This window comes from Mya arenaria, chromosome 4 (assembly GCF_026914265.1).
Source record: "Mya arenaria isolate MELC-2E11 chromosome 4, ASM2691426v1".
NCBI lineage: Eukaryota > Metazoa > Mollusca > Bivalvia > Myida > Myidae > Mya > Mya arenaria.
Window position 1 is genome coordinate 79,435,509 of NC_069125.1, and position 23,461 is coordinate 79,458,969.

Genomic DNA, 23,461 nt, shown 5'->3' on the forward strand with positions numbered 1-23,461 from the left:
TCGGACATAACTATTACAAATGAAATAATCATAAATAAAAGATGCCAAAAATAATGATTTTTGCTATTTATATCAATTCATTCCAAACTCCTTTCTTTTAAAGGTATTTATTGGAGCATCATTTTCCTGACAATTTATGACCGTTGGTTTACTCATGTTTCCATAGCAACCATGGGCTTCGTCCCAACATATTTTGACTGCATTAATAGTCTTTGTTTATCTATTAAAGATGCAAAAATTATTCATAATTTTCATCTTAAATTATGTTCCTTAAAGATATTGTGTTAAGAAAATAATTTAAATCATAAGCTAGTTGTAATATTGATAGGTTAATTATGCACGTCATTTGAATAATGTCCTTTCATAACGACGCCATATGAATGACGTCAAATTAAGTATTCAAAATGCGCAATACATGGTCTCACTTGTAAACATGTATCTCATGAAATTTAAGTGATTATGTCATGAAGTTTTCAGAATTTCTTTCTGAAATATTATTTAATTTAAATACCATAAAACATTATAATAGCAAGTATATGTCCGAAGGCCCAAAATCGCGCGATGCGGCTCATGTATTTGGCTATGAAAACCTCTTAACTTTTTCATTATACAGAATTATTTTATGTCATGATTTATCATATTCTTATGATACACTGTCATGTCATACTGTAATACTGTAAATTAAATTTACCACCTCCAAAGTCTTTTAAAAAATTCTGCTTAATACTATCAGCTATGATTCATTTATTAATTTCTTCCTTTTCCAAAATAGTAATATTTCTTTGCCTTTGATCATTACTTCAAATTAATTGATCACTTGTTGTTTAGGTTTCCTTTTGGCATTTTTTTAAAACAGTCATTTCACGCTTGCGGAGTTGTTTCTTTACAAACCACTTTGTCATTAATGCCTGATGTAAAATCTCTAAAAAAAAATTTTTTTTTTTTTTTTTTTTAAATTCCGGGGGATTTTTACCTTTCGCCGGGAGACCGGGGGATGGATCGAAATTCCGGGGGATTTTTACCTTCCGCCGGGGGATATGGCATGTATAGATTCAATACAGAGCTTTAAAATTGTTTTTTTTATGATTACACCTCAACTTACAAAAATCTTCTTCATAGAGTTCAATTGCCAACATTACATTTGACACTTACAAATGTCTGTATGTCACCTCACCAAAATATTTCAAAACCTTGTAGCTTTTAAGACGTGTTATTTTACTAGATATGGGAAAAACTCTCTGCTTTGAGGCCAGTTAGGTTTGGAACAGCCTCCCAAAGGAAATAAGGTGCTCCCAAAACTACCTGGTATTTAGAAGGCTGATCTGCAACTGGACAGGTCCCTCTTGTAAATGTTCAATGTGCAAATAATTGCCTATTGCTTTATAATTAAAATTGAAAATTATAAGATGTTTCACTCAATATCTTTTATCCTTTGTCGTAACTGAAAATTAGTTTTGTTTTTAGTGGGATGGCTTACACCCACTGGACAAGATATGGCATCCAAATACCAGAAAAGATTTCAGCGGACATTTTGAATAAAATAACAAATTATCAAATTAAATACATGGGCAAATATCTATTTTTGATTGTTTCAAATTTATATAACATCTGTCAAACACATACAACTACTTGCGTTTTTCTTTTGGCTAGTATTTTGTTTAGGTGTAACAACTTTCCTTTTCAATTAACATTCTTTTACAGTGGTAGTTGTTATGTCAAAATTACATGATTAATATAATGCCTCCTCTAAGCTATACTTTCCAAAGATTTTCCTATCAAGCTAGATTAGTTATAATTTTTTTACCAACTACACATCAATGTACAATGCTGTTATTCCCTTGTATATTTTGCTACTTACAATTTTGTTACCGTATTTCAATGTATAGGATTATCCTTTAAGTTATACTCTTGAAAGAACTAAATGGAGCATGTGTGGATTGCCCGTACAGCCGGGAAAACTTGGTGATGTTATCACTGCTTTCGATGCTGTAATCCAATTTTTACTATTTGTAATTGTATGCATGAATATGATAACGAACGGCTTTTGTAAATACTTGTTCCAATATGTGTTCATATGTTATGTATGTCTGTCACACAAACCCGACTTTAAATAAAGATTCTTGTATCTTGTATCTAAAATAATTGGGACTGTGTCACAAGTTTGTAAGTACACAATTGTAATTTGTATATACTTTAACTACCGTACATTAGAATATTTGAGGACAGAACATCTCAGCGGCTTTCGCCATGTTACCCAATTTCCTATTTTACATTGTTTTCAGAGACTCTGTGCTGTTATGTGCTGGAGAGACATGAGGTGGACATGAGAAGTGTTTTGGCTGCTGATGATCAAGAGGAACATTATGCTGTGAATATTAAGTATGCACCATTTCATCTGTGATTTAAATTATTTAACTGAACTTAGTGAACCATTTAAATGTGTAATATATGATCTTCCTTTATTTCCTAACTTCATGTATAAGTGTAAAGTGTACCCATGGCAATTCTGATGGACACTATTCTTAGGCCTAAAAAAAAAATATGTCTGTTTCGGGTAACCCGACCCTACCTTTAAAAATGTGCCAACCCTAACTATTTTTTTCCGTTTCTGAGCAAAATAAATATTCGTTAGCGAATAGAGAGTTACGAAGGGCGGATAAATGCAGATTTTAATCAGAATTATTGTTTATATGATAAAACAAAGTCAGGCAATGACAGTAATGTAGGAAAGACTGCCATGTGCAAGAAAACACTCTGAACTTACGACAGATTTTGAAAAAAAAAATGAAAAAAAATCCCTACCTACCCTACCTAGAAATTTTGGGAAGGTTACCCTAAACAAACAATTTTTAGCTCTACTGGCCAAAGGCCAGAAGAGCTTATGCGATGGTAATGTGTACGTAGTATGTGCATCCGTGCGTCTGTAAACAATTGCTTGTGAACACTATACAGTCTTCAGTTTTGATTGTATCTCGATGAAACTTGTACAGTATCTAGATATCCATTTGAGCTTGGTTGAGTGGTTCCTTTCGAAAACCAGCCAGATCCAACCATGCATGCCTAGATTATGGCCCTTGAAAGTATTAAAAAATCAGTTTGTCTGTAAACAATTGCTTGTGAACATGATACAGTCTTCATTTTTGATTGTATCTCAATGAAACTTGTACAGTATTTAGATATCCATTAGAGCTCGGTTCCTTTCCAAAACCAGCCAGATCCGCCCATGCATGCCTAGATTATGGCCCTTGATATTATAAAAAAATACTATTGTGTAAACAATTGGTTGTGAACACGATACAGTCTTCATTTTTGATTGTATCTCAATGAAACTTGTACAGTATTTAGATATCCATTAGAGCTCGGTTCCTTTCCAAAACCAGCCAGATCTGCCCATGCATGCCTAGATTATGGCCCTTGATAGTATAAAAAAATGCTCTTGTGTAAACACTAGCTTGTGAACATGATACAGTCTTCAGTTTTGATTGTATCTCGATGAAACTTGTACAGTATTTAGATATCCATTAGAGCTCGGTTCCTTTCGAAAACCAGCCAGATCCAACCATGCATGCCTAGATTATGGCCCTTGAAAGTATTAAAAAATCAGTTTGTCTGTAAACAATTGCTTGTGAACATGATACAGTCTTCATTTTTGATTGTATCTCAATGAAACTTGTACAGTATTTAGATATCCATTAGAGCTCGGTTCCTTTCGAAAACCAGCCAGATCCAACCATGCATGCCTAGATTATGGCCCTTGAAAGTATTAAAAAATCAGTTTGTCTGTAAACAATTGCTTGTGAATATGATACAGTCTTCAATTTTGATTGTATCTCGATGAAACTTGTACAGTATTTAGATATTCATAAGAACTCGGTTCCTTTTGAATACCATGGGTGTTGAAAGTATAAAAAATACTATTTTAAGCTAAGTCTATTTTAAGCCAAGTTGACATGAGCGAAGTCTATTTTTAGCCAAGTTTACACGTAAAGTCACAATTGCTTGTGAAGGTTTGTTCAAATTATGCCCCCCCCCCCCAAACAACCCAGCGACAATGGCGGAGGCCCATGGAAGAGTTCTCTTTTCTTTGTACGGGAAGGACTCCCCCCCCCCCCCCCCCCCCCCCTTACATTGGGTAATTATTATTTTTTTATTTTTTTTGTGTGCTACCTTTTATTTTCCCCCGTACATTTATGGTATGCGTGGTTCGGGGCACACCACAGGAACTGACCTCACAAAACATTTCATAAATATAGGGAATTTTGTACATACTAGTGTATTAAATTTCAGTTATATCAATAATGATACCATCTTAAACAAAACATCATCTATAATTTGAATTATTATATTACATCCTTGTCTTTTTATTTCTATTTCAGATGTTAAAACAAGTATGACATAACTAAAAGGGTGAACACTCATCTAAGTATATATATATATATATATATATATATATATATATATATATATATATATATTTATTTATATATATAAACAAAGCAAAGAGGTGAAAAAAGTAAAGAAAATATAAACACTATGTTCTTGTACAAAGTATATTAGTTTTTACTGTTTTTAAAATGTATGTGGTCTAGATAAACAATTTTACAACTGACCAATTTATAAGTTCTGTTTCATTAATATTTGATTTTTCATAAATATTCCAAGCAAATTTTAAACTACTCTTTAAACCAATAAAGGATGGTCTTATTTTTTTCCTTTTACAGAGATATATGTATTTTTTAATTTCATAACTAAGTATATTATATTTAATTGAATTTTTACAAGTGGTTCCCAACAAAAATGTCTGGCAATTTAATGGGAAAAAAACATTTAGGGCTGATAAAAACTCTTTAACACAGTTTATTAAGGTTTGAATAATCTCACAATTCCAGAATATATGAATCAAGGTTTCCTCTTCAGACAAACAAAATGTACATAATCTATCATTAACAATATTCATTTTAAACAAAAGTGAGTTTGTAGCTAAAATCCTATGTATGATTCTTGTTTGAAACCATTGAATATATGTATCTCTTGTAACACTAAATACCAATCCATAGATCTTTTTCAAATTTACATCCTGGAAAACAATGTCCCATTTAGCCTGACATGTTGGAGTATCCTTATTTTTTATCAATTCATTATAAACTGTTTTACTTCCTTTGGTTTCAAGCAAAATTTCCTTAACATAACATGACATTGATGGGTTTTGAGTTCTATCATTATTACTAAATGTAATTTTACATGTTTTAATGTAGTTCTTAACAACTCTAATTAAACCTTCAAACAATATGAAATTTATATTTGTCCCTGTACAATTCTCTAAGTATCTCTTTGTTACAAATGTGCCTGTATCATCAACAATATCTTTAATAAAATGTATTCCTCTATTATAAAGACTTTTGACAAAAATACCTTTATTACCAATCTTCAAATGATGGTTGTAAAACAAAGGTGTATCTAGTATACTCTCAACAGTATCAGTGGATAATTTATCAATGTAGCTATTAAATATGTTTAGAATTAAAAAATGTTTTTTTTGCATCACGTGACTGAACTGTGAAGACAAGGATTTTACCGTGCTCGAAATAACTTAAATAACAAGGGAATTATCTGTGTTTAATTGTGGAAAATTTTGGATTATCATGTTTACGAATGCATTAGCTTCATGTCAGGTGAAAATTCAAATCAAAATTCTAAACAAGGCAGCAAAAAACAACGAAAAGCAAAACGGAAAGCCACCTCCCCATTGTGTGAAGAAAGCGGACATTTTGACCATCTTTCATGCACGAGCGCATCGAGTGTACCGCGTTATATACCAGCTCAGGTAAACAATAGTACATTTACACCTGAACTTTATACGTCAAATATGAATTTAAACATGACCTCTCCTATTGGAAACTTCCAACAACCGTTCGCCTATGGTATGCAGCAGTCACCAGGGATGTTTCAGCCAGCACCCCCGGCGCCGTCAACGCCGCCAAGTTGGGCTATACAGATCATGGAAGATATTAAATCCATTAAAACTTCACTTCCGAATATTGAAAAGACAGTTAATACCATCAATCTCAAAATATCGGACATGGATATTAAAATCAACAATCTAGAGTCAAAGGTTACGGAAGTAGAAACATCATGCAGCTTTATCAGTAATGAGTTTGAAAAACAGAAAAATGAAGTGAACGAGGCAAAAATTGAAATAAGAAAATTGCAACAAACATGTGGTGACTTAAAAAAATCAATCGCACGAATTTGAAATCCAAAAAGATGAAATGAATGACAAGCTCTTAGACTTAGAATCAAGATCAATGTGGGATAATTTGATTTTCTACGGAATACAGGAACATGGTCCCGAGGAAAACTGTGACACTCTTGTAAAGGATTTTATAGCCTCTAAACTCGGCATTGAAACAAAAGACTTGTTATTTGACCGCATACATAGATTAGGTTCAAATAAAGCACCAAAACCCCGACCGATCGTGGGTAAGTTTCACTATTACACCGATAGAGAAAAGATATGACAAAAATCGTACGACGAAGGCGTAAAAAAACAACTCAAAGAGGCCAGGCAGGGGGTCGGTGTTCAGAGACCACAACAGACCAGGGATGCCAGGAAAGCGTTATTTGATATCATCAAAGCCGAAGAATCAAACGGGAAAACTGTAAGGCTTGCTGGAAATAAACTTTACGTAAACGGCAACCTCTTCAAGACATACGTCAACGGGAAAGTATGCGATCCTCCACGTTACAACGCACAGGGCAATAACTAGGGATGTCAGGAGAGTGATTTAAAGATCCTGTCATGGAATATTAATGGACTTTCACGAAAATTAGCAGACCCAGACTTTTTTAATATATTATTTAACTATGATGTAATTTTTCTATCTGAAACTTGGTTATCCAATAACAACAAGATTAATTTAAACATTAAAGGATATCAAAGTGAACATTTATGTGGTAATAAATCATTTAATACAAGGAAAGGTAGATAAAGCGGTGGTATTTCAATTTACTATAAAGACTGTTTAAGGAGTAAAATAAGCATTGTGAAGAAACATCAGTGCGGTATAATATGGGTTAAATTATGCAGTTCATTGTTTAAGTTTGATCATGATGTATACTTCTGTAACACATATATTTTACCGCAAGGTTCCACTGTTTTAAACCAAAATGATAATAGATTTTTTCGATATTATTGAATCTGATATTGAAAGTTTTAAACCTCATGGCAAAATATTTATTTCAGGTGATATGAACTCAAGAACAGCGGATTTATCCGACATATTAGATTTTGACAAATACATTGATTACGATGACAGCTATATGTCAAATATTGTTGATATTAAACCACGTGTCAATAGGGATCAAGTGATCGATTCGCACGGGCAACGTTTGATCGAGCTTTGTAAATCTACCTCGCTTCTTATTGGTAATGGTCGGTTACACAATGATAACGGCGACTTTACATTTCATTCACTAAATGGCTCGAGCACAGTGGATTATTTGTTATTAGATAAACATGATTTTGAATACATAAGTGACTTTAAGGTATTAGAACCGAATGAATTCTCGGATCATAATGGAATTAAAATACATTTACAATGTTATATTTACCAGCAGCCCGCGACTAATGTAAAAAATGCGGAACGATTTATTAAATGGGATGAGTCTAAGATAAATGCTTTCCATGATCTTCTTTTAAATAGAGAAAATGTCGAATCTATGCAAACTCTTACAGAGCGTATTGAAAACTACACTCCAGACGAAAATTTAGATAATATTGTTATACAGTTTACTGATCTCTTGCAAGAAAATGCATTGAATATTTTCGGTAAAACTCGTCGTAATTTTGATAAGAACATAACTAATCATGCAAAAAAGAAAAAATGGTTTAACGAAGAATGTTACAGCGCTAGAAAACAATATACGATTGCAAGAAATGTGTTTTTAAAAAATAAAACAAACGAAAATAGACAACATTTTGTAAACACTAAAGCTAATTATAACCGAGTTAAGCGAAGAGAAAAGAATAAATTTAAAACTAGAGAAAAGAATACACTACGTAATTTAGCAACAAAACAACCAAGACAATTCTGGAAAAAGATCAAACAGCAATACAAAAGCAATAATAGTAATGCCGAAAATCTAAGTGTTGACGACTTATACTCTCATTTTGAGACCTTGTATGGTACTGAATCATATACTAATGCTGACAATGATACCCATAATCCGATTATTAATTATGATGAGGAATTGGATATAGATATAAACTACGATGAACTTAAACACGCCGTTTTTTCTCAAAATAATAATAAAAGTTCGGGCAATGATAACTTAATCGCAGAAATTTTTAAACATTCTTTCGATCAAACATCTGGATTTCTACTCAAACTGTTTAATACTCTATTTAATAACAGCGAATATCCAAACTCATGGGGACTGGGCATAATTGTACCAATCTTCAAAGGGGGGGACATAGAGGATCCCAAAAACTACAGAGGAATCACTCTGATAAATATTATAGGAAAAATATATTCACAGGTACTATTAAATAGGCTCACAAAATGGTCAAAAGAACATGGAAAAAATTATAACGAATCAGTTTGGTTTTCAAAAGGGAAAGTCTACAGTTCATTGTATTTTTATTTTACAGTCAATTATTTCTAAAACACTTAGCTCGAAAAAGAAATTGAATTGTGCGTTTTTAGATTATGAAAAATGTTTCGATAAAATAGATAGATTACATCTATGGCAAAAACTACTAAACGAAAATGTGAGTTCAAAAATGGTAAAGGCGCTTCAAGCTATGTATAGCGTTGTCAAATCTTGTGTACGGTATAATTCGAACACATCACGGTATTTTGAATCAAATATCGGTGTTAAACAAGGGGATCCAAGTTCCACTCTAATGTTTTTATTTTTCGTGAACGACATTATAAATAATATTAACGCTGATATAGCTGGTATTTTTACAGCAAATGAAATCAAGATATTTCTGTTACTCTTTGCAGATGATGCGGTGTTATTCGCTCAAACACCAGAAGCATTACAGTCTATGTTAAATGACCTGGAACGATATTGCAATGACTGGGGACTAAAAATAAATACCACCAAAACAAAAGTTATGATATTTGAAAATGGACGTCACACAAACAATGAATTCTTACTCTGTAATACTATACTAGACGTTGTAAAATCCTTCAAATATTTGGGCATCCACTTCTTTAAAAATGGCAATTGGTTTAGAACACAAAAGCGACTAGCACAGCACGCTTCATACGCACTCCATAACTTATTTATCGTTTTCAACCAAATCGAGTTACATTCAATTGATAAATGCAAACTATTCGACAGTCTTGTTTCACCAATTATTAACTATAGTGCAGAGGTATGGGGAAATCACGAATCTAAAAATATAGAAATAATCCATTGTAAATTTCTCCGAAAAATTTTAAACGTAAAAAAGTCGACCAATTTAGACGGATTATACGGTGAACTTGGGCGCTTCCCTATGATAATAGCTAGGCGATTAATAATGATAAAATATTGGATTAAAATATTAAAATCAAATAATGCGTTATTGGTAAATGCATATACACTTCTCAAGACTGACGCTGATAACAATAACATATATGGAGGCAAAAATTGGGCTAATCAAATTAAAGTAATATTAAACCAAATAGGTATGACAAACATCTGGCAAAATCAATACACTGCTGATATCAGCTTTGAATTAATTAAACAACGCATCGTCGATATATATAAGCAAACTTGGTATGCAAACATTAACAACTCAAGTAGACTATCATCATACGCAAGGTTTAAGCATGACTTTCAGTTTGAAAAATATCTAAACTGCGTTAATGAAAATAAATATAGAATAGCTATTCCAAAATTTAGACTTTCGTCACATGACCTAGCCATTGAAACTGGAAGGTATATAAACATTATAAGATCGGAACGTATATTATGCTTACACTGTAACATGAATGTAGTAGAAAGTGAATATCATTTCTTACTCGTATGTCCTAAATACAAACTCCTCCGACAACAATATCTCAAACCTTATTATAACTCGTGGCCGAATCTTAATAAATTTGACAATCTTTTGTCATCAACATCTGTTCACTGTATTAACAACTTAGCGAAGTTTATCTATTTCGCATTTTGCCTTAGAACAAATGCTACAGCAATAACACTTCATTATTGATCATTTATCTGAATGTAAATCTTAGCGTATTGAAATATGTAAATTGTTACTATATCTTTTTGTAACATGACACCTACTTTCTTGAATGTTTGACCTCTCAAATAATCTGTGTCTTCATTGTTCCATATTGTACTTTATTATATGGCTATAAATGTGCACATGCCGTTTAATGCTGAATAAAGATATGTTATGTTATGTTATGTTACATCAATCCAAAAATTATTTTTTAATTTCTTTATTATACTTTCAGCAAACAATTTTCCTGTATTAAATACTTTACAGACATCAAACAATGAGTTCATTAACACATAACATTTTCCTTCACTATTCACAAATTTTCTAAGCCAAGAGAGTTTTAAGCTATTACAATATGCTACAACATCTATCATTTTTAGACCTCCATTTCTGTACTCTTTTACTAAAACAGAGTTTTTTATCTTATGAGGTCCATCCCAAATGAAATCATAGAACATGTTTATGATTTTATTGAACACATGTGTACTAGGGTTTGGCAATGACATAAAAAGATGTGTAAAAATGGGTAATAGCAATGATTTTACAACAGTGATCTTTCCAATTGGAGTTAACTTCCTTCTTTTCCAATAACTGATACATATCTTCACCTTTTCTAGTTTGCTAGTAAAATTTAATTCTATCATTTTGCTAAGATCTACATCAAAAATTAAACCTAATAATTTAAACTGTGTAGCTCCCCAGATCAATTTATATTTTGTTATGCCCCCACAAAGTGGCGGCATATAGGGTTGCCCTTGTCCATACGTACGTAAACACCTGTTTGTGACCATAATATCTTGATCAAGTTCGAAAGTCATGGAAATCTCTTTAGTCATTTAGGAGTTACGGCCCTTTTTTGCCAAAAATACTTCAAAAATATATGTTTCCAATCTAATTCTTGAAAAGTATGTGTCCAATCCTCACCAAACTTTACATACATGATTGTGACCATAATATCTTGATCAAGTTCGATAGCCATGGAAATCGCTTTTGTCATTTAGGAGTTACGGCCCTTTATTTGCAAAAAAAGACTTGAAAAATACGTCCTGAAGATTGTTTCCGATCTAATTCTTGAAAACTGTTTGTCCAATCCTCACCAAACTTTAAACACATGTTTGTGACCATAATATCTTGATCAAGTTCGATAGTCATGGAAATCGCTTTAGTCATTTAGGAGTTACGGCCCTTTTTTGCCAAAAATACTTCAAAAATCATTATGGCTTATTTTCTGTGACAAAAAACCGAAGTGGGGGCATCCGTGTCCTATGGACACATTTCTAGTTTTAATTGACCTTGTGCTATATTTTAGGGAACCAATCCATATTAAATGTGTCTTATCAAAGTTAATTTTCAAGCCAGAATATAAAGAAAAATCATGTAATAATTTTAAGGTAGCATTCAATGATAAATCTGATCCATCAAGTAACAGAGATGTATCATCTGCAAATTGAGATATTTTGTATTCAACACCGTCCACTGAAATGCCCTTGATAGATTTACAATTTCTTATTTTTATTGATAAAATTTCAGCACACAAAATAAAAATATAAGGGCTTATCTCCCTGTCTACACCCTCTCCCAATTTTAAAGAAATTTGACAGAAAACCATTCATTTGAACAGCAGTTTCAGTATTATTCAGAAACAAAGAAATCCACTGTATAAACATTGGTCCAAAATTAAAGAAAGAAAAAGTTTTTTTAATAAAACTAAAAGACAAAGTATCGAACGCTTTCTCAAAATCTATCATCATTAACAGACCAGGTATATTATTATCCTCAGTGAATTTCATCAAGTCATATAGTAGCCTAGTATTTTCACCAATGTTTCTTCCTTTTATAAAACCAGTTTGGTCTTTTGCAACTAAAAAATCTAATACAGTCTTTAATCTGTTTGCAATGGAACCAGATGCAATTTTATAAACTGTATTGAGCAAGGTAATAGGTCTAAGGTTTTTAAGAAACTTCCTTGGTTTATTATCTTTTGGAATACATGTAATGATACCTTGTTTTTGTGTAATAGACATTGAACCATTTTCTAAAGCAAAATTTACAGCTCTAACTACAAAATATCCAATACGAGACCAAAAAGCCTTAAAATAATTTGCAGTGAATTCATCCGAACCCGGGCTTCTATCATTTTTCATATTTTTTAAGGAAGAAGAGGCTTAAGACCTTCTAAAGACTGTGCCTGATCAATTGACAGTTTAGGAACAGAACTTTCATTCATGTCATCTTCAATATTATAGTCAACTTCTGAAGTACTCTTAGAGTATAATTTTTCATAAAACAAGGATGTCATTTTGCTCATATACAAAACAACCATCTTCCTTCTCAATAAAAGGAATGCATTTACTAATAGAGTAATTCTTTTCAAGCCGACAAAAAAAACCTGTTGGCTTTTCACCATTATCAATAAATTCTGCTCTTGATCGGATAATATGTCCTCTTATTTTCTCTGTTCTTAATGTACTTAATTCATTCTGTAAAGCCCCTAATCTATCCTTATTTTCATCATTCAAATTCTTTTCTATATTTCCAATTTTTGTTAAAATATCATTTTCCTGAGTATTTTTACTTTTAGCTTTATAACTTGAATAGGAAATACTTTTACCCCTAATTTCCATTAACAATGTTTCTAAAAATAGCTGATCATTTATCACAAATTGAATTTCATTATTATTGATTTCGGACAATTTATCCAAGCAATATACAGGTAAACAGTACTGTTGTTTGATTTCTTCAATCTTTTGGTCAATACTATTTAAATATTCTATATCACTTAACAACGAATTAATTAAGACATATTTAAGAAATATTTTCAAAATATTCTTGTTTCAAACCACAAGGCCCATACCTTTGATATTTGTTGTGGAGCATCATATGATGTAATTGAAAACATTTGAAATAATGCCCCTTGGGCAAAAGCTGGCCCCACCCCTTTTGACTTACTTATTAATTTTTAAAGCTACAGTAATGAAATTTTGACTATGTGAACAGTTTTGCAAACAAGCATTAATGTTGTCCTCGGATGTCCTTGACTTTGACCTTTGACCAACTTTTTATTTTTAAAGCTAAAGAAATGAAATTTTGACGCTGAGTACAGTTTTGAAAGCAAATATTTTTTACCCTCAGATTACCTTTACTTGGCACATATTAAAATAGTTCATGCAACTAATCTGCTTACAACACTTCCTGTCCTCAGATGTTGAACGTGCAGCGTTTTCAGCTAACCAAAACTCTAAAAGTCAACTATATATTTGTTGCCTATTACTCAAACGTACATGCTCTGGATTGAAAATGACCACAAGAGCCATGCCAGTAGAGCATAGGCCCTTTTGGGCCTCTTTTTTTTTTTTCCTTATCACTAAAGCAACCATTTCAGATATCTGTTTGACAAACTTCTTTCCTGCTATTTCAGTGCCCTGTCAATGTTTGAGCGGTGTATGGAGATCTGCCCTGTGCTGATCACATCTCCCCTCGTACTGCTCCCAGCCTTCGACTCTGCCCTTGTTCATGCACAGACCCTGCTCCTGGACCAGCTCAGTGACAAAAATGGACATGTATGTGTAACCCAGGGCTGGCTTACTTGTTCATGATTTTGGTCATTGGGAATGTTTCATCTTAGTTCTTCCGTTTATCGCAGAAAAAATTGTTGCCATAAAATTTATGGGATTTTGCCCTTAATTGTTGAAAAACCTGTAATTCTTACGGAATTCATTTGCTGTACATGTAGAGTCACCCTATATTGGAGTTGGGTGAATCAGGATCATTGAACTGCGTTATATTGTTATCAACCCATGAAGGAGGTCAGTTTTATTTGATTTTCAGGGATTTTTTATAACATGGCATAACATATTCGAAATGGTGCAGCGACGATCCCATTGGTTGCAAATTTTATGTGATGTTTCTTCATTCTATAGGCAATTAACACAAATCACATGGATTATCCCAGTCATTGAACTTTGAATTTAGATTCTGAAGAGTTAAATAGTTATCTTCATTGATTGTGCATTTTCTTTATAGAGTGTGAAGGCAAATGTCCATGCGAGGATAACATCACTGCCAGTCCAGCCAGAATTCACCAGATCTACTGTGCCAAAGACTTCCGACATTGGGAACTTTCTCGCTCTCACTGGTCAGTTATATTGTATATCACTATACATATATATGGTCAGGTTTGTCCATTTCAAACAGACACTCTCGTTGGTCTCATTTTGGTGACAATCTGTTTTAAGTGTTTTCATAATGAGTAATTAGATTGTGTTTTAGTGTGTAATAGCCTTGGTGTCATACAACATTGTATGTGGAGGTGGCATGCATAAATTTAACCTTGATACAAGTGTTGCCAGTGTTTATATGTTTAGCAAGGTCCATAACTCTGGCTTTAGAAATTGTTGTTACACACCTTTTTTGACTGAAAAAAGCAACAATAGATAACCATTGGCATTCACCCTGTAGCACTCTTGTTTTATTTAGTATTATGAAAGAAACAGCAACTGATTGCTTATTGGACAGAAGTCTTAGTAGTATAAAATCCTATTTTCAATAATGTCACTATTAATAAACACATTTTTGTAATATTGTCAATTTTTATAAATAAACAAACTCTTATAAGCTGCTCTGTTTATAACTGATAAAGTAGGTCGTGATAGCATAGGTCGTGATAGCGTAGGTCGTGATAGCGTAGGTCGTGATAGCGTAGGTCGTGATAGCCTTCGGGCAGTCGTTGTTGGCTTTGTCCAGCGATAACTTTTCAGGATTCGGACTGAATAACAAGAACAGTCTAGCGTTGGTGTTCACTTGGTAGCACTATTGTTCGAACTTGTAAAGACAATTAACCATCAGTTTGATCATGGTTACATGAAATAAACCCTATTTAATGTGAATGTATATTGCAGAGATTGCAATGTACTTTCCAGATTTATGCAATGTATTTTCCAGATTTATGCAATATATTTTCTAGATGGTTGCAATGTATTTTCTAGATGATTGCAATATATTTACCTTAAAGTAAAAAAAATCTACAAGTTACTACTAAGTATCCAGTTCATTATGTTTTTAAGATAATATGCAAGGTTTTTTATATACCATACTTATCCATGTGCGAAGCAGATTTTAGAATATTTTTAGAAAATATATATTCCAGGCACTGTTATAAGGACAACAGTTGTGAAAGTACTGGAATATGAGAGGGACTACATCTGTGCCAAATGCAAGGCTGTTATCACTCAGAAGGTGACGTTCTGTCTTTATTCTGTGATTAATAGATAATTGAAGAGTAACAATATGCTACATTGAGAAGGAAACACTGAACATTTTTTGGTTAATTTTCGAATACTTTGTGTTTTAGTAGATTAACAAATATGATACCAACATATTGGTTGCAGACATTGGCTCCTTGTAAAAGTCTAGATCATTCAAGCTATTTTGTTGAGTTACATGTATTGCGGTGAGCGAGACATTGTTGTCACAGTGGCTGTTCCGTGTATGTGCTTGCGTGAGTGTCTCGGACTAAATTTGTCCAGGCTGTATCTTGACCTGGCATTTTAGAATGTTCATAAAAATTGCGTTAAAGGTTCACAATGATGAGGTGGCGTGTTGCCTACCCAGGTCTGTACCTTAAAGGTCAGGGTCATGCTTAGGGGTCATGCTTAGGGGTCAAAGGTGGAAATGATCCTTGTTCGGGCTGTATGGTGACCATACATTATAGGATTTTCAAAAACTTTTCATGAAGGTTCACCATGACAAGGTGTCACAAGACCAAGGTCTGTACCTCAAAGGTCAAGGTCATGCTTAGTGGTCAAAGGTGGAAATGAGTGCTGTTGATAGGAATGGTCTGGACTGAACTTTATGCAGGCTGTATCTTGACCATGCTTTATAGTATTTTCAAAAAGCTTTCCATGGTGCCTAGTGTTGCAGGTTCCATATATTGTTCAACTTCATGTTGTTCTGTGTTGCAATTGCATGGAAGAGCATTGTGTCTGTGTCAAAGGCTCTTTCAAAGGGCTAGACATTTTGCCATTTGGCATCTAGTTTGAACCCCATAATTTAAATGGATATGTATAGGTTAAGGATTGTAGTTTAGTTTGCATTTAGCTTAACAAGATAGCTCAGTTAGTTGCCCTACTAGCTCATAATCTGGGTCAAAATCTGGGTCATAATCTGGGGCTCAGTGGGTCGAGTCTCACACTGTGCACACCTTTTTATGTGATAAAGGTTGACCTATTAAAATTGCACCATTTGTCAGTGTGTTTCTGTCTTTCCATCGTCTTTTGGGGTCCGGGCGATAACTTGTTCATTGTGATTTTGAAATAATATGGCACTGATGTTCAGCACATAAGGACAACGTGTCACATGCAAGACCCATGTTCCTACCTTGAAGGTCATGGTCACACTTAGAAGTTGATCATAATGGAATGCTGCATATATGCACATATGATATAGGATGTCATGTTCGGCCTGAAACATTGTCATGCTCGGTGGTATTTTTAAGAAAGTGGCACAGATGTTTGGCACATAACAGTGAAATGCATGTCACTTTTCTTCTTTAAAAGATAAGGTGTTATTTGGAGGTGAATCCTTGTTAAGAAATGCTGCATTTATGTTCATTAAGTGAAGGTGACTGTGTCTGAGCTGTAATTTTGTCATGCAAGGGAGGATTTGGAAATAACTTGGCACAGATGTTCGGCACAGAAAAGCATGATGTCAAGTGCAAGACACAGGTCCTTATTTCTGCATGTGTTGCGTACATGTTCCAGGACCTTACCTCTCAGTCCTTGCTCACCCTCACTTGAAGTCAACATTCATGGGATCCTGCATATATGCTTATAGTTAGTTTAAACTTATTTAATTTTACAACGATTGTGAAACAAGCTATTACAATTTAAATGAATCACTCTTGTTGACACGATGTTGCGCGAGAGTGTTGTCTTGTGTTGTGGGGGAAACCGGAGTACCCGGAGGAAACCCACTTGTCCGACTTGGTGACCACTAACCAAACTCACATGCGCCCAGGCCGGGAATCGAACCCAGGTCGCCTTGGTGAGAAGCGAGTGCGCTAACCGGACAACCAAATTGAATCTGTAATGCTTATAGTTTATGTTAGCCTTTCCCAAATATAGGCATATTAAATTGATCTGTCCGACACATCATGGACATTTGTCAATTACAGTGACAGCTCTTGGTTGTATCTGAATGTAAAATGTTATAATTATCTGAAATCCTGTTGTATTTAACTAGCTGTTAAAAGAATTGGTAGAGATCCGGAAAATTGACTTCTATGGATTTTTTGAGAAAATATACTTAATCATACAAGCAGGTTTCTCAAATATTCTGGAATAACATGACCTTTTTTTCATTAGTATGTATTTGAATGTTCTGATGCATTATGTGAATTGCATATATTCAGGGGGGACAAGCATGTCAAACCCAAGTCTTTTCCCACATTCAAAAACCTGTCAAGATCTAAAAAAACACTTACAAAATGATATTTTTTTTTTGGAACAAACAAAAAATTAATTACCATGTTTCAATTATCAAAATATGGCGACTGCTATGTATTAATGGAATGGATGATTATAGTGAAATGACAAATACATGTAATGACTGCTCAATGTTCATGTTTAGGGGTGGCACTATGATAATGTAATGACTGCTCAATGTTCATGTTAAGGCGGCACTATGATAATGAAATGACTGCTCAATGTTCATGTTAAGGCGGCACTATGATAATGTAATGACTGCTCAATGTTCATGTTAAGGCGGCACTATGATAATGTAATGACTGCTCAATGTTCATGTTAAGGCGGCACTATGATAATGTAATGACTGCTCAATGTTCATGTCAAGGCGGCACTATGATAATGTAATGACTGCTCAATGTTCATGTCAAGGCGGCACTATGATAATGTAATGACTGCTCAATGTTCATGTCAAGGCGGCACTATGATAATGTAATGACTGCTCAATGTTCATGTCAAGGCGGCACTATGATAATGTAATGACTGCTCAATGTTCATGTCAAGACGGCACTATGATAATGTAATGACAGCCCAATGTTCATGTTAAGGCAGCACTATGATAATGTAATGACTGCTCAATGTTCATGTTAAGGTGGCACTTTTGTTATGTAATGACTGCTCAATGTTCATGTTAAGGTGGCACTTTGATAATGTAATGACTGGTTAATGTTCATGTTAAGGTGGCACTTTTGTTATGTAATGACTGCTCAATGTTCATGTTAAGGCGGCACTATGATAATGTAATGACAGCCCAATGTTCATGTTAAGGCAGCACTATGATAATGTAATGACTGCTCAATGTTCATGTTAAGGTGGCACTTTGATTATGTAATGACTGCTAAATGTTCATGTTAAGGTGGCACTTTTGTTATGTAATGACTGCTAAATGTTCATGTTAAGGTGGCACTTTTGTTATGTAATGACTGCTAAATGTTCATGTTAAGGTGGCACTTTTGTTATGTAATGACTGCTCAATGTTCATGTTAAGGTGGCACTTTTGTTATGTAATGACTGCTCAATGTTCATGTTAAGGTGGCACTTTTGTTATGTAATGACAGCCCAATGTTCATGTTAAGTTGGCACTTTTGTTATGTAATGACTGCTCAATGTTCATGTTAAGGTGGCACTTTTGTTATGTAATGACTGCTCAATGTTCATGTTAAGGTGGCACTTTTGTTATGTAATGACAGCCCAATGTTCATGTTAAGGTGGCACTTTTGTTATGTAATGACTGCTCAATGTTCATGTTAAGGTGGCACTTTTGTTATGTAATGACTGCTCAATGTTCATGTCAAGGCGGCACTATGATAATGTAATGACTGGTTAATGTTCATGTTAAGGTGGCACTTTTGTTATGTAATGACTGCTAAATGTTCATGTTTAGGTGGCACTTTGATTATGTAATGACTTCTCAATGTTAATGTTAATCTGTTCCATCTGTAAATCATTAAATAGACAGCTCTGTGTGATGTTATGACTGCTTTTTTAATTATAATACTACTTTATATCATCAGCTTAATCCAAACCCTTACTCCTTATGGAATTCTTGTGTAAGAGTGATATTGTGATACGGTATGTGTTTGCAGGCAGATGTGGAGCAGTACAGCAGTGTTGGGAGGCCGGCTCGGTGTGTAAACGATGTGTGTAACTCTACCTCCTTCACACCACTTTCTGACAACAGTATGTACTCTCACTACTGTGTGGTAAATAGTATTCAGAATTGAAAATATGCAAACAGGAATCATTCATATTTTGTACACTTACAAGGTTAAAAAAGTGAGACCGCAATGTCAACAAGACTTAGTTGACAAGTGTTATGTATAATGTTTCCCGTAATACAATTTATCCTGTCATTTGCAGGATGTTTATCTACAGCCAGTATGTCATGTGACCGCGAAAACGGACTACTTTCTATTCTTAAATGTCAGAGGAAAAGAACAAATAATGCTTCAGAATCATATCAATAATCTGACATCCAAGAACCAACCTTAACAATCATTCTGCATGATAATGACACTGGCAAAGAAAATCGGCCAGTAAATTTACATGTTCACTTACCCCACCCGCAAATGCGGAAAAATGTTCAGCATTCAACGATAGTTAAAACTATTTTTGTAGTGCATGACAAAATCACACTTACAACAGAAATTAATCTCTCTTAGACAGTGCAATTCTGAATAACCAACAATTTATCCTTTAATATGCACATAATTAAATCCATTGAACATGTTGCGATTGTTTGTAAACACTCGTGATCTTGAACCATAACCTTTCACAGTGTGTAGTCCGTGACTTACTGAATAATTGTGGGTACATGATTAGATAAGGTTTGGTGACTGATCCATATTTTTGCAATTTAAAGTTTTTATGTTTTGAATTAATATTGACACATTAAAATGCAATTACTTTGATAATAAATGTATTGAATACAATTGAACAGTTTTGAGAACTATATTTTTGGGCACATTGAACATTGGTATCCGGTGCGGAGTGATACAGGAATCCAGTGGATTTCACGTGAAATCCACTCAAAATGTGAAATCCACTCATAACTCATTTATTTTAATTAACAAATTATTGTTTTTGTATACATTTTGGAAAGTGCCTTATGAAGAGTTTATATTTCAAATTTTATTGAAATTGGTCTAAAAATGAAGAAGTTAGAGCAATTTTTCGATTTTTTTCAAAAATAGATCGGAAATTGAGGTGAAATCCAGATTTCGAGAAGTGAAATCCACTCATAACTCTTTTATTTTAATTAATAATATTTATTTTTTTGTAAAAATATTGGAAAGTGCCTCATAAATGGTTTATATTTCAAATTTTATTGAAATATGTCAGAAAATGAAGAAGTTGGAGAAAAATTTCGGAAATCGAGGTGAAATCCACATTTTGACAAGTGAAATCCACTTTTTGAGACGTGAAATCCACCCATAACTCATTTATTATGCCCCCGAAGGTGGGCATATTAAAATCGCACCGTCCGTCCGTCCGTCCGGCTCTGTAACTTTCCCTTGTATGGACAGATTTTAAAATATCTTGCCACATGTGTTCCACATACCAAGACGACGTGTGGCGTGCAAGACCCGTGTCCCTACCTCAAAGGTCAAGGTCACACTTAGTGTTTATTCACAATGGAGTGCTGCATATAAGGACATAGAGTATAGGTTGTCGTGTCCGGGCTGTAACTTTCCCTTGTATGGACAGATTTTAAAATAACTTGCCACATGTGTTCCATATACCAAGATGACGTGTCGCGTGCAAAACCCGTGTCCCTACCTCAAAGGTCAAGGTCACACTTAGTGTTTATTCACAATGGAGTGCTGCATTTAAGGACATAGAGTATAGGTTGTCGTGTCCGGGCTGTAACTTTCTCTTGTATGGACAGATTTTAAAATAACTTGCCACATGTGTTTCACATACCAAGACGACGTGTCGCGTGCAAAACCCGTGTCCCTACCTCAAAGGTCAAGGTCACACATAGTGTTTATTCACAATGGAGTGCTACATATAAGGACATAGAGTATAAGTTGTCGTGTCCGGGCTGTTACTTTCTCTTGTATGGACAGATTTTGAAATAACTTGCCACATGTGTTCCACATACCAAGACGATGTGTCGCGTGCAAGACCCTTGTCCCTACCTCAAAGGTCAAGGTCACACTTAGTGTTTATTTACAATGGAGTGCTGCATATAAGGACATAGAGTATAGGTTGTCGTGTCCGGGCTGTAACTTTCCCTTGTATGGACAGATTTTAAAATAACTTGCCACATGTGTTCCATATACCATGATGAAGTGTCGCGTGCAAAACTCGTGTCCCTACCTCAAAGGTCAAGGTCACACTTAGTGTTTATTCACAATGGAGTGCTGCATATAAGGACATAGATGATAGGTTGTCGTGTCCGGGCTGTAACTTTCTCTTGTATGGACAGATTTTAAAATAACTTGCCACATGTGTTCCACATACCAAGACGACGTGTCGCGTGCAAGACCCGTGTCCCTACCTCAAAGGTCAAGGTCACACTTAGTGTTTATTCACAATGAAGTGCTGCATACAAGGACATAGGGTATAGGTTGTCGTGTCCGTGGTGTAACTTTCCCTTGTATGGACAGATTTTAAAATAACTTGCCACATGTGTTTCACATACCAAGACGACGTGTCGCGTGCAAGACCCGTGTCGCTACTTCAAAGGTCAAGGTCACACTTAGTGTTTATTCACAATGAAGTGCTGCATACAAGGACATAGGGTATAGGTTGTCGTGTCCGGGCTGTAACTTTCCCTTGTATGGACAGATTTTAAAATAACTTGCTACATGTGTTCCACATACGAAGACGACGTGTCCTGTGCAAGACCCATGTCCCTACCTCTAAGGTGAAAGATACACTAAGTGTTTATTCACAAGGGAATTCTGAATATAAGGACATAACAGTGTAGGTTGTCAAGTATGGGTGGTATTATTTTATGTTCAGAGGAAATTTAAAATAACTTGCTATATGTATTTGACACATAAAGGCAAGATCAACTTTTCATGTACTGACCTTGTTCGTAGGTCAATGTCACATTCGGGGGCATTCGTCACATACTGTGACAGCTCTTGTTAACAATATTTTTTTTTGTTAAACAAATAATTGAATAAGCTTCATAATAGGTTTATATTTCAAATTTTATCCAAATTGATCCAAAAATAAGAAAGTTGTAGACATATTTTGTAAAAAGATCGGAAATCGAAGTGAAATCCACTTTTTGAGACGTGAAATCCACTCATAACTGATTTATGTTTAACAAATGAATAATTATTGAACATATCATGAAATATGCCGCATAATCGGATTATATTTGAAATTTTATTCAAATTGATAAAAAAAATAAGAAAGTTTAACACAGAAATATTTTGAACATTGATCGGAAATCGAAGTGAAATCCACTTTTTGAGACGTGAAATCCATGTATAAATCATTTATTTTGTAACAAATAATTTTTTAAATTAAACATTTAATTGATTATGCATCATTATCTGATTATATTTCAAATTTTATTGAAAATGATAATACTTTTTTATTCTTGGGCATCTTTTAGGATGTAAATATAATCAACAAATTAGAACAAAAACATGTAAATCCTTGTTTCTTATTTTATTTATATATAAATATCATTATTAGTTGAATAAATTTATAATTTCAATTCAACGGATTACATAAGATTGATTTATGTCATTTAATGTTGATAGAAAATGCCATAACTATCAATTTGTCAATGAATTAAATGCATTTCACACTCCAATAAATTGTCCTATAACTAAACAAACATCGTCACTCGATATGCATGTCTACAAGGTACTGACTAATAATAAGCCGCGATAGTAATAGCTGATTATGTTAACGTACAAACACTTCTATTTTATTAATATCCAATACATGCTTGATTGTATTCATTTCCTTATACTAAGAAAATTTCCTTCTCCAAAACTGGATTTCACTTCTCAAAATGTAGCTTTCACTTCGATTGATCTTTTTTCAAAATATTTCTTCAACATTGGTATGAGACCTTTGCATTTATATGTTCAATTAAAAAATATTTGTTACAAAATAAATTGTTATGAGTGGATTTCAAAATATTTGTTTCAAAATAAATGTGTTATGAGTGAATTTCAATACTTAAAAATTTCACTTCAAATTTCCGATTGTTTTTCAAAACATTTATATATTTCGCTCATTTTTG

General features: G+C 33.8%; 1 protein-coding gene across 1 annotated transcript in view; it reads left to right on the top strand.

Annotated features, from left to right (window-relative positions):
• The window catches only part of LOC128232430 (DNA helicase MCM9-like), an 81,164-nt gene that overhangs the window by 2,751 nt on the left and 54,952 nt on the right, over positions 1–23,461 (top strand). The window contains exons 2-6 of the mRNA XM_052945973.1: positions 2,283–2,379; positions 13,641–13,782; positions 14,246–14,357; positions 15,369–15,457; positions 19,329–19,422. Coding sequence (XP_052801933.1) covers positions 2,283–2,379; positions 13,641–13,782; positions 14,246–14,357; positions 15,369–15,457; positions 19,329–19,422 — 534 coding nt within the window. The remainder of the gene's footprint in view (positions 1–2,282; positions 2,380–13,640; positions 13,783–14,245; positions 14,358–15,368; positions 15,458–19,328; positions 19,423–23,461) is intronic.